The sequence below is a fragment of the Gymnogyps californianus genome, chromosome 2 (assembly GCF_018139145.2).
Source record: "Gymnogyps californianus isolate 813 chromosome 2, ASM1813914v2, whole genome shotgun sequence".
Classification (NCBI taxonomy): Eukaryota; Metazoa; Chordata; class Aves; order Accipitriformes; family Cathartidae; genus Gymnogyps; species Gymnogyps californianus.
The window spans coordinates 164,899,414-164,915,357 of NC_059472.1; the positions used below are offsets into that span (position 1 = coordinate 164,899,414).

At 44.7% G+C, this 15,944-nt stretch overlaps 1 protein-coding gene across 1 annotated transcript in view; it reads right to left on the bottom strand.

Annotated features, from left to right (window-relative positions):
• The window catches only part of OBSCN (obscurin, cytoskeletal calmodulin and titin-interacting RhoGEF), a 190,277-nt gene that overhangs the window by 12,926 nt on the left and 161,407 nt on the right, over positions 1–15,944 (bottom strand). The window contains exons 84-97 of the mRNA XM_050890946.1: positions 14,754–14,877; positions 14,288–14,421; positions 13,833–13,945; positions 11,778–11,951; positions 11,208–11,284; positions 10,386–10,586; positions 9,116–9,176; positions 7,927–8,004; positions 7,607–7,779; positions 7,027–7,053; positions 6,351–6,503; positions 5,551–5,596; positions 4,904–4,981; positions 360–4,026 (exon numbers count right to left, since the gene is read on the bottom strand). Coding sequence (XP_050746903.1) covers positions 360–4,026; positions 4,904–4,981; positions 5,551–5,596; positions 6,351–6,503; positions 7,027–7,053; positions 7,607–7,779; positions 7,927–8,004; positions 9,116–9,176; positions 10,386–10,586; positions 11,208–11,284; positions 11,778–11,951; positions 13,833–13,945; positions 14,288–14,421; positions 14,754–14,877 — 5,106 coding nt within the window. The remainder of the gene's footprint in view (positions 1–359; positions 4,027–4,903; positions 4,982–5,550; positions 5,597–6,350; positions 6,504–7,026; positions 7,054–7,606; positions 7,780–7,926; positions 8,005–9,115; positions 9,177–10,385; positions 10,587–11,207; positions 11,285–11,777; positions 11,952–13,832; positions 13,946–14,287; positions 14,422–14,753; positions 14,878–15,944) is intronic.

Here is a 15,944-nt window from a genome sequence, read left to right on the forward strand (position 1 = left end):
CACCAGCTTCTCCCAGTCACTTTAGCTTTAAAGACTTGCCATGGTCAGATGATAACTGCAGAAGAAACTGCAGCAAAGAAAGCATCATCCAGCCCTGATCTGCTTTTGTGCAAACTCAGACAGGGGAATTTAAGCCATTTCCATCAGCGGATTAACCCAGCTGACTCTGCGCTAAAGTGAGCCAGTAACAGAGAGCTAGTGGTGGGGCTGAGAACGGCTAATTTCATAACCTGACACTGACAGTTTTGCAATGACAGTCTAGCCACAGCCTCAGATATGCTGGGGAAAAAGGAAAAGGCACATTTAGCAGAGCCCAGTTATAGCAGCAAATCTATGAAGGCACAGAGTAAAATATTTACCTTCTTCTGCCTCTGGCTCAGGAGATGTCTTTCCTTTTAGGATTCTTGAAATATGGGCAACAGAAGCTTTTACTTTCTTCTTCAGACTCTGCTCCACTGACTGCTCCACTGAATGAGACCTTGCATACGGCTTAAAGAGTCCTGGCTTGTTGTAGAAGGAGCTTTTCTGCTTACCACTTGAGTCCTTTTGGGGGCCGTACATTTCTTTATGACTCTCTGACCCTTTCCCCGTGGCTAATAAGTTAGTTGCCTTTGAATCCTCAGAGATTTCCAAACGGTTCTTCCTGTTCTTGTCCACTGCCTCTTCTCTGATGCACAGTCTTTTATCCTTATGCAAATGTCCTGCAGGAGGTGACCTTGCCCTTTCACCAAAAGGGATAAACCGTCTACCAGTTGGTTTGGGTGGAGGCTTCCTGTAGTTCATAAATTCAAATGGAAAATAGACAATGTCATACAAGTCAGAGAAATTCAAATAGGCAGGCTCTACCTCTGATATGTCAAGTTTTGGAGTTCCGCTGCCAAGGCTGGGTGTTTCGTCCGACAGGTCTTTGATTTTCACTAAAGAAACTTCTGGGTGTTTACCAGTGTCCTTGCTCACTGACACTTGACTGGGTCTTTTTCCAATATCCAAGCTATCTGTTGAGGAAATGCTCACTTGGCTAGAAGTGGGGCTCTCAAACGCTAAGTCCTCCAGATGCTCACATTCATGAGGAACCGTCTGTGCTCCCTGCCCCTCCAGGACCACTGACTCCTCACTCACGGCAAGATAGGGTTCTGCAAGGTCATCCAGCTCAGAGACTTCTCCTCTTTTACCCCCTTGGACAGAAGGGAAGGAGGTGTCCGTGGGTGCTTGGCTACCTGGGCCTTTGTAGAACATCTCTGTGGGAGGAGAGATGTGCTTTCTGCCTTCCTCCTCACCAGAAACAGACTCTGCCCAAACATTCATCTCTTCAGAGAGGGAAACCATCTCATCCACTAAGCCCTCCAGTACAGCAGATTCCTCATCACTGTAAAAAGAAGACCTGTGATGTGAGAGCTCCTGACTTTGATCCTTGTGGAGCGACAGTGGAACAGTTTTTCCAGCATCACAGCTTCCACTTTCTAAGGCAACACCTCTACGCTCACCATAAACCTTTGGATGTTCCTCATATTCTAGCTCATAAACTGAAGCTGGAGCAACTTCTGGGTGTGAAGCAGTTAAGACACCTGGAGGCCCACCCTCCAGATCAGCAGAAACTCTGCCGCTGGGATAGGCACCCCTGTGCTGCTCAAACACCTGACGTCCAGCCTTGGGGAAAGGAGCAGGCATAGTCTGTCCAGCTGCTCGGCTTCCACTTGCTGTCACAACAGATCTCACCTCGCTGCGAAGTGACGGCTTTTCTTGCTTTCCACTCTCACAGACCGAAGGGAGGCCAGTATTTTGGGAGGACACAGTTCTAGCTGGGTGTCTGCTCTCCAGAACAGCAGGCACTGTGCCACTGCCTTCAGAAACCTTCTGGGGTTCAGCTCCCTCGATTTCAGCCTCGTGGGCCAAACTGGGAATGACCTCTGCGACAGCTGAGCTTTCACTCCTCAGAGCAGCAAGCCTCTCCTTGCTATGAGCTGGCCGTTCCCTTTCAGCCTGCTGTGTTCCATCGGAGACCGAAGTCGGCATTGATTTTGCTGGTGGGACTTTTGGAACGACGAGATGCTCTCCCTTCAGGACGGCTGATGCTGTGTCTACGTGAACAGGAGCCCTCTTGTGTGCTTGGCTTTCACCATCACGGGCTGACGGTGGAGTGAATCCTGTAATACCTGGTCCTTCATCCTCCAGGACAGCAGATTTCACCTCTTTATAGGTCTTCATCTTCTGATAAGCACCTTCATTAGCTGTGTGTAGAGCAGTTAGGGTACCTGGCCGTTCGCCCAGCAAAACAGTAGTTGGTGGAACACTTTGACCAGGAAGTTCCTGACTTTTGTCTTTACATACTGGAAGTGAATCGGTTTCTGTTTGTGGGCCTGTTAAAACAGCAGAGCTTTCATGCTCCATGAGATCAGATTTGGCAACACTATGAGCAGAAGTCTTCTCATGGGAACGTTTCTGCCTTTTGTCTTTCCCAGGCGGAACTGGGGCTGTCCTTTTGATAAGCAAGCTTCCACCTCTTAGATCTGGATGGATGTCGGTACTGTGAGCAGACTCCTGGGACAGACACGTGCCTCCCTTACTTGTAGGGGCTGACTTGGAGGTGGTCTCTGACTGTGTGAGAGTTGAAAGGGACTGTTTGCCCTCCGGAAAAGCAGTGTCAGAGGCACTGCCAGGGGAAGATTTACGCTCCACGCTTTCATGTTTTTGAGCTGATGATGCAGTTACATCTGAGCACTGGGCAGTCAGAATGGGGCTTTTGCCTTCCAAATCTTCAACTCCCTCCTCAATGTAAGTAGCTTTTGACTTCTTCAGTAAATGTTTCCTATTCTCGCTTCTATGAGGTGACACTGGAAGTCTCTCTAGCTGTTGCATAAAAACAGCCGGGCACCCATTATCCTCACATTGTGTGGAAGGAGGGGGCTGCTCTTCTGAACAATCCTTGCTGGCTCTCCTAAAGTCCTCTTGCTTTGAAGTGTCTACAGAACATCCCTTGCCAGGCCCTGCAGAAATGTCGCAGTGGTCACTGCCTTCAGGGCAACTTTCCTGTGACAATATATCACAGTCTTCTTCCAAAATATCTTGTTCTCTCACTGATCTTGAGGCTCTCAGCCTGTAGTCATCCAGGGAACGGCTTCGGCTAGCACCAGCAATGGCAGGGTGTGGTGGTTTCCTTGCAGTGTCAAATGAAGCTGATTTGGTCAAGGAACCAAGCAGACTTTCCCTGTGATCATCTCCATTGTCAGACTTTCCTTCTTCTTCTTCCAGTTCAAACTGCTCGAGAAGGGGTTCACGGAGACCACTGAGGGGCACCTTCGAATATCCAGCTTTCCGGAAAGTCCTTCTGGCTCTGTCCAGGTGCCTTCTGAACTCCTTGCCTGTTGAGGAAGGCCCCCTTGCAGGTAGCTCAGCTGCTTGGCTGTAGAAAGTGCTTTTAATGACACTCTGTCTAGGAACACAGACGGGTGGCTTTTCTGTCCCATCCCCAGCCTTTTCAGTTCTGTCCTTATCGGATAAAAATATGTCTGGTTTTTCTTTCTGACATAGATGCGGTGTGCTTTCTGTGGAAGTCCTCACTGATGAAGGCTCAGCAGCACCGCTTCTTTGGGACTGCTCTGCTCTTTCATCTCGAAGTCTGGGATGGAGCCCCTCCTCTTTCTCCTTTAAGATACTTGCCATGAGCTCTTTGCTTTCTGTAGGTGATTTGTCCTCCACCTCAGCTTTCATTGAAGCATACTTCCTCCTCGTGGGTTTTACTGGAGGGACTGAGATTTTGGAGTGCTTCTCTTCACTTGCATGTTTTGGAGGCTCCTGATGGCTTGGGGCATCAAATATGGACAAGTGCAGTTCAGGTGTAGAGCCAAAGTGTCTTTTCTTGGGGAAATGCGAGTTCTCATTGTCTGAAGAGGAGCCGCTGGTACTGGACGAAGTGCTTTCTTCAATAAGATGTCGGGAGATGGCCAGAGAGGTGTTGTCATGAGTCCTTTCTAGGATTTCTGGGATAGATCGCATTACCAGTATGGATTTATAGCACATCAGAGACCGCTGAAAAGCAAAACAAAGTACAGCACAATCAGATGGAAACATGGTGGGAGTATGGTAAAGCAAGCATACCAAAATGAACTTCTGCACTCTTAAATACCACACATGGTACTTTAATAACACAGTGCCACTCTCTTGTACATTTAGTCAGTCCAGGCCTCATTTGCTCTCCAAGTCTTCCTCTTCTCTCATTCACAGAGGTGAAACTATATTGACTTCAGGGGACATACTTGCTGTTGTGAATGGGGAAGCAGGACCCTGCTTGAGATTTTCAAAGGCAATCTGGCCACTCAAAGCAGATGGAAAAGGAGTTTTTATCAGAACACATCAGATGAGAGCCTAGCTGGAATAAATGGCCTTAAATCCATCCTCTGCTGTACAACCTACAGTGACTTAGGCCAACAGAAGACCTACCATACTGTAGGAGGTAGGATCCATCTGCTCTAACTTCTGCCATGTGAAACATCTCAGTTGAAGTTGAGCAGCTGGCCTCCCCTTACAGCCAACAGAGAGAAACAGGCATCTTCAGAAGGCAATCAATCTGATTTTTTTAGAGAACTTCAGGAAAAGAGGAATCTTCTTGGAACCTGTCTATAATTCAGTACCAATGGCAAAGGCAGCTGAGGGTACCTGACTTAGACAGAACCATGCGTCTTAAAGGCACCTGCATTAGACCAGATGATTTCCAGGCAGTAAAAGTCTAGATAATTTATTTCTGCCACATCTGTTGACCGCTCTCTCGTGGGCTTATTCCCCATTCATAGCCAAGTTGAGATCTCTGCTGCGCTCACTGTCCTAGCCTGATAGACTTTGAAAGATGCAAATGTAATTAAAAATATATATAACTAAAAAGAACCAACGTGGATTAAGGCCAACTCACCTGCCACTTGCTCCGAGTCACAATGAATTTGAGCTGCTTGGTATTAATGAAGTGAGCTGCTTCGAGGGGGAGATTATGCTGCCAGGTGGAATGAGAGGAAAAACATTGGTTAAAAAATCCTGACTTCATTTCCTGAGAAGTTTTTTTTCAGGATTCCCTCCTTCCAGAATTGTTTAATTTAGGAAAGTTACAATAGACCAAATGCTACAATCCCCTCATGGCTGAATTGTAGACAATGTCAGCTTTTCAATGATGAAAGCAAGCCCTGTTCAATGCATGTCATTAAATTCCTTTTTTTTGTTGTTAATTTTTAGCTCTTCTCCTTAGCAATTTAAGGCATTGGAATATAAACCATAACTTTGCTCTGCAAAGCCACAGTTTCCTTTCTATACAGACATGTTATATCTGCTCATGTCAGTAGTAAACTTTATCTTTTGAAAGGAAAGGTATCTTGGCATGTAAACACCAATGTGTCTCCTCTTTCTGGAGAGCCATGCCTGAGCTTCTCTATAGGACAGAAAGTAGGAGACCAAGAGAAAAAATAAACCAGCAAATAATATCAAGGAGCTTTAAGAGCTGCCTCTCCAAAGGTCTCTTCCAACCTCAATATTTTTAATGACTCTAATAAAGAACCAGCACAAACTTACCATGAACCACTTGTGGGAAAGACAGTCCAAAGCACTAGGCCTGGCTCTGATAAGAGAAAAGATTACCATTTTAGTAGCAAGTCACTTCCAACAGCAACCACAAGATCTTCCTGAAGGTGCCTGCTTCACGTGGACACACACGTACACTTTTGTGTATGCCCTTAGGCTGCTATTTTAGAGCTGAGAAGCCAAACAGACAGAGGCTTTCAACCCAAGGTTTCCTTCCCTTGAGGTGAAATGATCCTCCTTTTTCAGCCTGCAACTCCCAACAGATCCTCAGGAAGACCCCATGGCGCTCTGCAGGGAGCCTGTTCAAGGGTGTCGAGAGCAGCCCTAAGAGTGACTTTGACTCTTTGGGTGGCCAGAGCAAAAATAGCTTTGGCAGCAAGCAGAAAGAATAGAAATGAAATTAAAAAGCAAGCGCCTGCAAACATGCCTTCAAGCTGCCTTTTGTACTTGAAATTGCTTAATGAATGTGGTTAATATTATTTAATTCTTGCGTAACTCCCTCTATACCAGTCCTTGTTCTTCCCACTTCTCTATGTCATTTCAGAAACTCCTCTGCCTGGCGGAGTCAGGGAGTAAGGACATGACCACACCAGAAACAGGCCAATGTGGCAAATTGCCAAGTTGTGTTTTGGGTAATGGGGAATAATAAAGAAGAATTAGGGCATAACGCACCACATCTCACTCAGCTTTCTGCTTTCCAAAACAGCCGCAGCTCTGACGAGCTGCGATCTGCCTGCTGAGACACCAACATCTTTGCACGCTGGCTGTAGGAAGCACAAAAGTACACTCACTTGGGGTGCTGCTGTAGGATCCCTTTCATAAAATCCTTTGCATCTTCACTCAAGTGAACAAAATCAGGAATGGTCCACGAAATTTCCCCGTTCTGGATATTTAGAAGGGTTCCTCTGTCATTCTCCCCAGCAAATGGAGACTTGCACGTTAGGCTTGTTTAGTGAACACCATAAAATAAAAGGAGACAAGACTTTAGACTTTTATTTGCTGTTCAAATGACAGAAGCACAAATGCTTACATGGGGCTTTAAAGTGCTTGAGGGACTCCATGCGTGGGACTTGCAATGCTTGTGAGCAGTGCGTCCACCAACAGAGCATCTTTCACCCCAGTGTTACATGTCGCTTAACTGAATTGTTTATCCCTGTTTCACAGAGAAGGAATTAAGGGTTTGATTTTGCACAGCTACAGTAGGGTGTTGGCTAAAACAGGCAAGGACTGAACCTCATCCACCGCTCTCATCGCTAACTCCAAGGAGAGCAGCTGTCAGGTCTTCAAACAGGGACAATGACCAAAGCCCTGGGCAACCAGGAAAGAGGGAGTAAAGGAGAAAACCACAAAAGAAATTGCCCTCAATATAGAAGGACTCAATGCTTCACTCAAATCCCTCACTTGAAGGTAGTGGAGGGCTCTGGCTGACAAAGGGATATAGAATGAGCCTTTCCAAGATTTATTTACCTTAAATATGTGATGACTCCAACAGCCCTGAGGAGAGAGGGAACACAAATGTCAGGCGTTCGTCACTATTTCTCCATTCTTCTCAAGCCCACAGCCCCTCTTCCTGCCACTGGATACCCTGGCACAGTAAGATCACCTTCTTCTCCTCACCTTTTTCCAAGGAAACTAAATCCCCAAAGCTGTTGTTTTCACCCTTCAATTTTTTCCCCTTCAACATTTTTAAAAATTGTTCTCACATAATCCTCCATTTTTAAAGCACAGAGAGAGGAGAAGACTCAAAATACTTTTTTGGAGTTTGTTTGCCTTTTCTAGAAAGCCCCTTAGCATCATCCTCCCTAGTTGCTGCCTCTAATGAAGATCATCTTCTCTAAGATGCTCTTTTGCATTAATTAGCTGTTCGAGTTCAATTATGGTTGAACAAAATAGACAGAAGGAGCTTTAAAGAGCCCTGATGGGTTTTGGATTCTCAGTGTTCACTTCCACTTCCCTGTGTTATTATCACTACTCCATTTACTTATTAACAATAAATGGAAATTCAGGCCATCTAGGGCAAAAGCTTTTTAGAAAGATGACAGGTTACCAGATATCGGTTGCTTTTGACACTGGTGACTGAGAGACAATTTCTGGGGCAACAAACTCCGGAGACCCGTATTTGCTGAACTGTGGCTCAAAGGGCGTGATCTTCTGAGCAAATCCGAAGTCACAGAGCTTAAGGTCTTCCCTTTCAGGATAAACCATGAGGATATTCAGTGGCTAGTAAATGAAATAAAATAAAAGGGAGAAACTTGTCTTGAAAGCAGGCAGTATTTTCAGCTGTAAGTAAGAATAATTCGAATAGAGAACACCCATTCCCTGAGCAACAAGAGGCTACGATAAGCTAGACCTGCCATTGCACATTACCTTAATGTCCAAATGAAGGATGTTGTTGTCATGAAGATATTTGATTCCTTCCAAAATCTGCTTGATATACAATTTGACCTAAAAATTAAATCAATTATTAAACAATTATTAAACATTAATAGTAAATAAGAGGGTCCCTGATTCCACCAACATTTTTAATACGTGAGAGAGGGAGAGATTGAACTAGAAATACTTTTAAAACTAGAATGAACTTCTTATATTAGTCTTGCAGTTGAAATAAGATGTGAACCAAACATTACCCTGTGGAACGAAGCTGTGCCTCGTGTGTGACCACATTGCCCTACTGGAGCCTTCTATGTATGTGTGAAAAAGCCCTTACTTTAAAAAACCCAACCCTACAAACATGCAAAAAAGAGATACAGAAATCCTCAAGTCTGATGAACCTTATCAACTGTCCAACTTGTCTAACTCAAACTCAGCTCTGGCTCGGCGTAAATCAGGCAAACACATTTAAAACACAAATACATTTTAACGCTATGTTGTAACCCTGTTTTCTTGACCATATGTGGGTCCAATCTGACTATGACTGAACAAGGAGAGAAGATGTACGGCTAGCTTCAGCTTTGGAAGTCCGCTACCTTTGACATTTTATAGTGTTAGCTGACATGTGATCTTTAAAGGTTCCTTCCAACCCAAACCCTTCTATGATTCTATGATGTTTCCCTCTGAGTATTTCTAAGAAAAATCAATTTTACCAATAAATATGGGGCATCTAGCTACTAGATGGGAGATGTGAAACATTTTGAACTTTGAGCACCAAGGATCTCAAAAAAACCCTTAGAAACCGTAATTTCAGCCCTTGGTTTGGAGACTGAAAGGGAGTGGACAGAAGTACAGTTGCGAGGGGATAAAACATTATTAAGCAAGTGAAGATACAGGAGCTCCAGGTGAGAGACAGGAAAGAAATGATGCAAACAGAGCAAATATCATCTGTATTAGGCTGAATACAATGCTGGTGGTCAAAACCACTGGCTGTTTCTTGCTATTCCCTGAAGAAATTCAACTTAGTAATGAAAGCTGATGGGAACACACTTTAAAGGCCGATTCTGTTTTGACAGATTATCATTGGTTCAAAGATATTCCTCATATTCAAAAAGCAAAATGCAGCTGGAAGATACTCTGGTGGTACCCACCAACTCTGGACTTTCAAGTGAGAAAGAAAGATTACCTCTGCTTCAGTGACGACACTTTTCTTGAATAAACGGTCAAGGAGCTCTTCGCTGGAGCATCTGACAACGGCATTAAGGGAAAACAGAACTACAGCTACATGCTTATTTTTACTTTGTAACCACCTCTATCCAGCTAACGGCAGAATTCACGAGGTGATCTCAGGCAACGTCATGTGCATGTAATTCATTACAGTCTCTATTGCAGCAGTGTCCCTCCTGCAGAATTGGGCTGCTCTAAACCTGTGGTCCCTACAAGGAGGAGCATGGTATTGCTTGTGCTAAAATCTACCTGTTGGCTATGGGCTTTTCTGCTCTGCACTGCATTTTCCTGGTGCTCACCCAGACTGGATCTCATGGAAACAGAGTCCTTCACTTCCAGACATTTCAGAAAAGAGTTTTGGTGCTTAACTACATTCACACTTGTATATACAAGTATCGTGATTTTTCTTAAAAGAGCAGAAACATAGTACTTCAATGAAGTTCTCACAGAGCTATGCTATCCTGCAGTGCAGAGAAAGATTGTGGGTGTCCTTTTATCTCAGGCAAAACCTAAAAATGGCTAAAAGTGCTTGGTTATTTAATAAATGAGCTCTACCTAGTACTTCCCAGCCTCCTCAGTGTCCTGGTTTCGGCTGGGACAGAGTTAACTTTCTTCTTAGTAGCTGGTACAGTGCTGGGTTTTGGATTTAGTGTGAGAATGATGTCGATAACACGCTGAGGTTTTAGTTGTTGCTAAGTAGCGCTTATCCTAAGCCAAGGACTTTTCAGTTTCCCATGCTCTGCCAGCAAGCAGGTGGGCAAGGAGCTGGGAGGGAGCAGAGCCGGGGCAGCTGACCCGAACTAGCCAAAGGGCTATTCCATACCATGGAACGTCATGCCCAGTATATAAACAGGGGGGAGTTGGCCAGGAGGCACGGATTGCGGCTCAGGAACTAACTGGGCGTCGGTCCGCGGGTGGTGAGCAATTGCATTGTGCATCACTGGTTTTTTTCTCCCCCCCCCCCCCCCCCCCCCCCCCCCCCCCCCCTTTTTTTTGTTATATTCCTTTTCATTACTATTATTATTATTATATTTCATTATTACTATTGTTAGTATTATATTTTACTTTATTTATTAAACTGTTCTTATCTCAACCCACGAGTTTTACTTTTTTTTTCCTTTCCTCCTCCTCACCCCACTGGGAGGGGGAGGGGGAAACGGCTGCGTGGTGCTGAGCTGCTGACTGGGGTTAAACCACGACACTCAGACAAGCAGCACAGAAAAGGATACAACTCCAGAATCAAAATCAATGTTTTCCGCGTTTCAAAGTGATCCAGGAGCCTGGTAATTCTGTCGTGGGACAGAGAGGCAAGAATATCCCTCTCTTGATGTGCTCGAGCCTTCGTTTTGCTTCGTAGAGGTATGAATTTGGCAGCACAAGACACTCTGTTCCCTTTGTGTACAACTCGTTTCACAAAGCTGAAGCAGCCCCTGTGTGAAAATCAAAGGACAAGCCCTGCTCAGACTTGGTTCAAAGCCTTCTGCACAGCAGGTGTAGACCTTTCCACGACCCAGCCTTTGACAGCTCCCTACTGCTCAGGGCTTAAATTCTCCAACATAAAAAGCTCATTTTCCTGTATGTGAGGTGCTATTGCCCTCTCCTGGCTGTCTCCAAAACTAAGCAACGAGTTCACATCAAGGGAAAAGCTGTTTGAGGTGACACAGCCTTGTGCTGACAAAGGCTGATGCTCTTGGATCCCTTGGGCGGACACGGAGCTTGTGCGTACGTCGCTATGGGCTTGTGATGCCAACATTGCCAAGAAGCCATACCTGGGCATCTATCCTGCCAGCCTCTGGCCGGTATTTTTTCCAGTTGGAGCTACCTGGACCTATGGGCTGTATGGACTCTCCCATCCTCTGTCAGAAACCTCAGGAAAGTGTTTCCAGCACACCTGCAATGGGGTGACCTCCCACTTCTGCCAGTACTTTCACCTTTTCAGACTCTTCCACAGCTGGGCCCACCTCTGCCTCTGGTTACGCATGCTCAGCAGCTCAGATGGGCAATTAGATATTCTCTGGCAGTGATGCTATGAAGTGGGAAAATTCATTTACCTTCCAATCTCCTGCTTAACCTCATAAAGGGAATGGAGCTTTCTCCTAGTGGCCACTTTCTTTGCTGCTTGGTCTTTCTTAGCTTTGGAAATGAAGGAAAATATAAAAGTTAATATTCAGACAACAATGCCTTGCTAATAGTGTGCAAAGTTATTACAGGACAATTTAAGGCAGGAAAAATTACAGGGGTCCTCTAAACTTCTGCACAGAATTAAGTGGAGCTGTTCGATGACAGAATCTCTCAATATGAACTTTGGGGCTGCATCTTCACCTGACATAAATCAGAAGAGCCAGGCTAAAGAACATCACCAGAGACACGGCCCCGCTTATTTCTGTGGCCCATTGTATCAGTTCGTCATGTAGTCTGAAGTAGCGAAAAAAAAATCTCATTTGTAGGTATATATGTAGGTCATTAGATCATTTGCTCTTACACTGGATCCTGACGTACTGGTAATATACAAATGCTACGCAGGAATACAGAGCAGATACCGTATGGGTACCAGAAGACGACTGCAACAGAGTCCATTTTGCAATGGCTATGGAAGCAACTCCTGCAGCTGAAAGAGTGACATTACCTTCATGTACGATAAGCTCTGCTTTGCACAAAACCTCCCCTCCTGCATTTTTGGCAACACAGGTATAAACACCACCATCTTCCGAGACAGCATTGTCCACGACTAAGAAATACGTTGTTCCTTCCTTCCCTTGATGGAGCCTGTTGCTGTCTGTCAGCAATGAAGTGCCCTGAAAGAATGAAATGACATTTTGGCACTGGAAAAACCAAGAGGGAAACAGATGTTTCTTCTCTTCAAGAAATGAGATAGAGGAGCAGAGCTACAACACAGACCGTTTAGGCAAATCTCACTAACAAAATGCTGACCAAGTCCCCCATGGCTAACTGTTTCCCTGCTTCCACATTACCCAATAACATTTTTGTTTCATAACCCATTCATAGGAATACAGGCTTGGGAGGGATCACCAGGGCTATGTGGTTTATTCTTCAGCTCTCCCAGCACACCATGCCTGAGCACTCAGCCCAGGGAGCCCGAGGATCAGCTACTTTGCTCCTGCCTGGTTTCCAGCTTGTGCTGACACTTGTGCTGCTTAATATATTCACAAATGCTATGAAAAAAAGGACAGGAGGGAGTGTATGTGACACAGAGACCAGATCATGAAGGTTTGCAAAAGGCCCTTATGAGATCGCCTGTCTGGGCAGTAAAATGCCAGATAAATGTGTATAATACAATAAATGTAAAGTGATGCAACCCTATTCCCCCACATGAAATGTCAGTCTCTGAGCTGTTCCTTATTACACTGGAGCAAAACTTTGAGTTACAGTAGATCACTCCATGACAGCACCAGCTCAGTGCTTGGCGGCAGTCAAAAAGTACCAGATGTTAGAAATTATTAGGGAAGAAATGAAGAATAAGACAGAAAGCATCATCTTAGAAATCCTTGGTTTGCCCAGGGTGTGGTACTGTTGCAGCAACGTTCTTTCTGTAACAGCTTCCAGATGAGGATTGACACAGCAAGTTGGGGCTCTTCAGCCTGGAAGGGAGGCTCTAGCAATACGACATGATAGAGCTGTACAGAATTACGAATAGCCTCATGAGTGGGCGAGGATTAACTTTTCCTGGTACAAGATGTAAGAGCCAACACATGAAGCTTGTGGTAAATATGTACAGAACAGCCCAAAAGAGGTGGCACTTCAGGCAGCACACTGTCATTGGGTTGGACTCCTTGACAAAGGACACTGTACATGCAAGATGTTTGCATGGGTGCAAGAGAAGACTAGATAAGCACGTGGAGAGCTTTACTGTGGGTTAGTAAACAGATAAAAGTTCAGCTAGCTTGCGATAACTCTGAGCTGAAAATGTCAGAGATTGCAAGAATATTAACAGGGTGTATCATATATTCTTGCCTTGTTCTTATTCTTTTCAAGGTATTCAGGTGTGTGCATGTGTGTGTGCGTGTGGGAAGGGGTTCTTTGCATTTTTGCTTGTTTTTTAAGGTTATTTTATTTTGCTGAGTAGCTCATCCTTGCACTTCCCATACAGAAGAAAAACGGAATAAAACTTGCGTGTACGAAACAGTTGGACAGAAGAGTTACAGACAATCATTATAGAACGACACTGGCTTATTTCAGGGGCATGACAATATTCTGAAGAATAATACATTATTTCTCCTTCCTTTCAATGGGATATTCATTGTCCTTAGTCACACTCATTTTACCAATTAGCTGCAGAAAAGATACAGAGCCTGGAAGTCACCTTGACAATTGGAATAAACCACTCTTAATCCCATCCCTGACCCCAAAACTACAGCACACATCTTGGTGGCTCTCGGCAGGAACCAATCTCCCTTCCTGCCCATCTTGGTCCCCAAAACCATCTTGGTTGCCCTCTCTGCGAAAGGAGCCACAGTGACACTGGAGACAACACAGGGTGAGATGCAGGGTTGGTGGTTCCAGCGAGAACTGCAGCTGGTTCAACAAAGTCTATCGATACGACTAGAATCAGTGTAAGAGGTGTGGGATGAAAGAGCAAGAGCAATTCCCCACAGAAGTACTGCGCTACAGTCCTTTCTGTGGTCCTCGCTCTCAGCCAGAGAAAAGTCTGCACTTACCTTAAACCATAAAACGGTAGGCTGAGGGGTTCCTTCAATGACTGCCTGAAATTTGGCACGCTCCCCAGAGTTCACCTGCACATCCTCTATTGTCACTTGCATATAGGGAGGACCTGGTGAGACACACGGGTTTGCTGCATGCACAATACCGTAATTTTACTCATGGTGTGCTGATGTAGGTTGAGTTACTCAAATGGGATTTATAGGACTGGCCATTTAGGATATAACATTAGCTTAACATCAAATCAAGAGAGATCACAGCAATATATTTGGGTTTCTTTATACTGGCATTACTTTTAGGCTTCTTATCTTCATGCTTACCTGCTACTTTTTGTTTAATAAACAGTTACTGTTCAAGAAATGGAAGTATTTAAAAAAACAGTCATCGGGAGTTATTACCAAAAGAGAAGACAATGTCAATCATGGGATGTGGGAAAGGGAAACAAGGTTCTTACTTGTTGGGGTCTTCTCCTCGGTCTTATACACACAAGTTCTTTCCGTGGTCTCAATATAAACTTCACTGTGTACATCCCAGACCACATCTCCTTCTCTTCTGTACCAGTCTCCTGCCCCCGTGGCTGGTGATGTTCTTTCATGAAGCCCAAGAGAAAAGATCATTATATAGTCCCATACAACTACAGAGATACAAGATGACGCCTTGCCATTGATCTGTGTGTTTAACCACCAGACAAGTAATTATTTACTTAAAACAAGAAGAATTTTGTTTGGGGGGAATTAATTTCTCTCCAACCTTTTCTATCCTTCTTGCACAATGCATGTGTGAACAGGATTCTAAAAATAATAACAAACCTACAAGAATCAGTGCAAGTCACCCCTTGCTTCCTCCACCACAGAGAACTTGCTTTTCTTGCAACAAAGTCTGCCACATTCGGAAATCTGTATATTGAGATGGGTATTTACCTGGTAATAGGAACAGTGCGCTCCTGAGTGCTTTCGTCTCCAGCAGCTGTCTCTTCATGGGAAGGACTGGGGCTGGGCTTTGGCACACTTGGTTCTTCAGCTGGAATCTGCCTTTGTGCTTTGTCTGGCAGCAGAAATAGGGGAAGTTAGACACGTCACCTATGACGGCACACCTGAAACCCAGAGCAAACCTTTGGAGCCATCTCTAGTCTGCCTTGTGTCAGAACCGAGTCCGTCTGACCTCAGCTGAGCACAATCCCTAAGAGGAGAATTTGGCCCTTTTGAGAAGACCACATGAAGCAAAGGCTTGAATAACATCAGAGAGACTGAACGGTGGCACGTTGCTGACTGGGCAAAACTAACTTTTCTGTAAGGAAACACACACAGACAAAAATAGGAAAGGCAGTTAGTAGGGACAAGAAGAAATAGGAAGACTGGAAGGATAGCGTGAGTCAATACGTCCTTTATAGGAGATAATTTAACTGTGTTTGAGTTCCAGCTCATGGCTATGATGAAATCATAGAATCATTTAGGTTGGAAAAGACTCTTAAGATCATCGAGTCCAACTGTTAACCTAACACTGCCAAGTCCACCACTAACCACGTCCCTAAGCGCCACGTCTACGCGTCTTTTAAATACCTCCAGGGATGCCCAGTGTTAGCTTCGTACACATGAATGCTTCAGTTAAAATTTGTGTTATGAGAACAGTTCTTGACTGACTGGTGCAATCACAGACAGCATCAGTGAAACGAGTAAGCCTACATCAATGTAAAACTGGTGGTCAAGGCAGGCCCTGGCTAGGTGCACAACTAATATGGAGATACCATGGAGGTATGCTAATATGGAGGACCTGGTGATGTTATAACATCGGCATTGCTGCACCTCTACTGGGTTCTTTGCAAATGTCCTTGTACAACTCTAAGTTACATGAGAACAAGGTTTGGCATCTGGGGCTTATAGGAACAAGGAAATAAAAAGATGGTGCAGCTTGATGGCAGTTCAGGTATTGTTCTTCTTTTCTTATTAATTATCAGCTATATCTTTAAAAACTGGTTTGATCGTCCATTCCAAAAGTATCTGATTGTCTTTTGATATTGACCATTGGAGTTACCCCATAGGATAAAGTGCATCATCTCCTTTTTCATCTGAGGAGAAAAGGTTAAATCAAGAGGAGTCTTCTCCCCAGCAGGA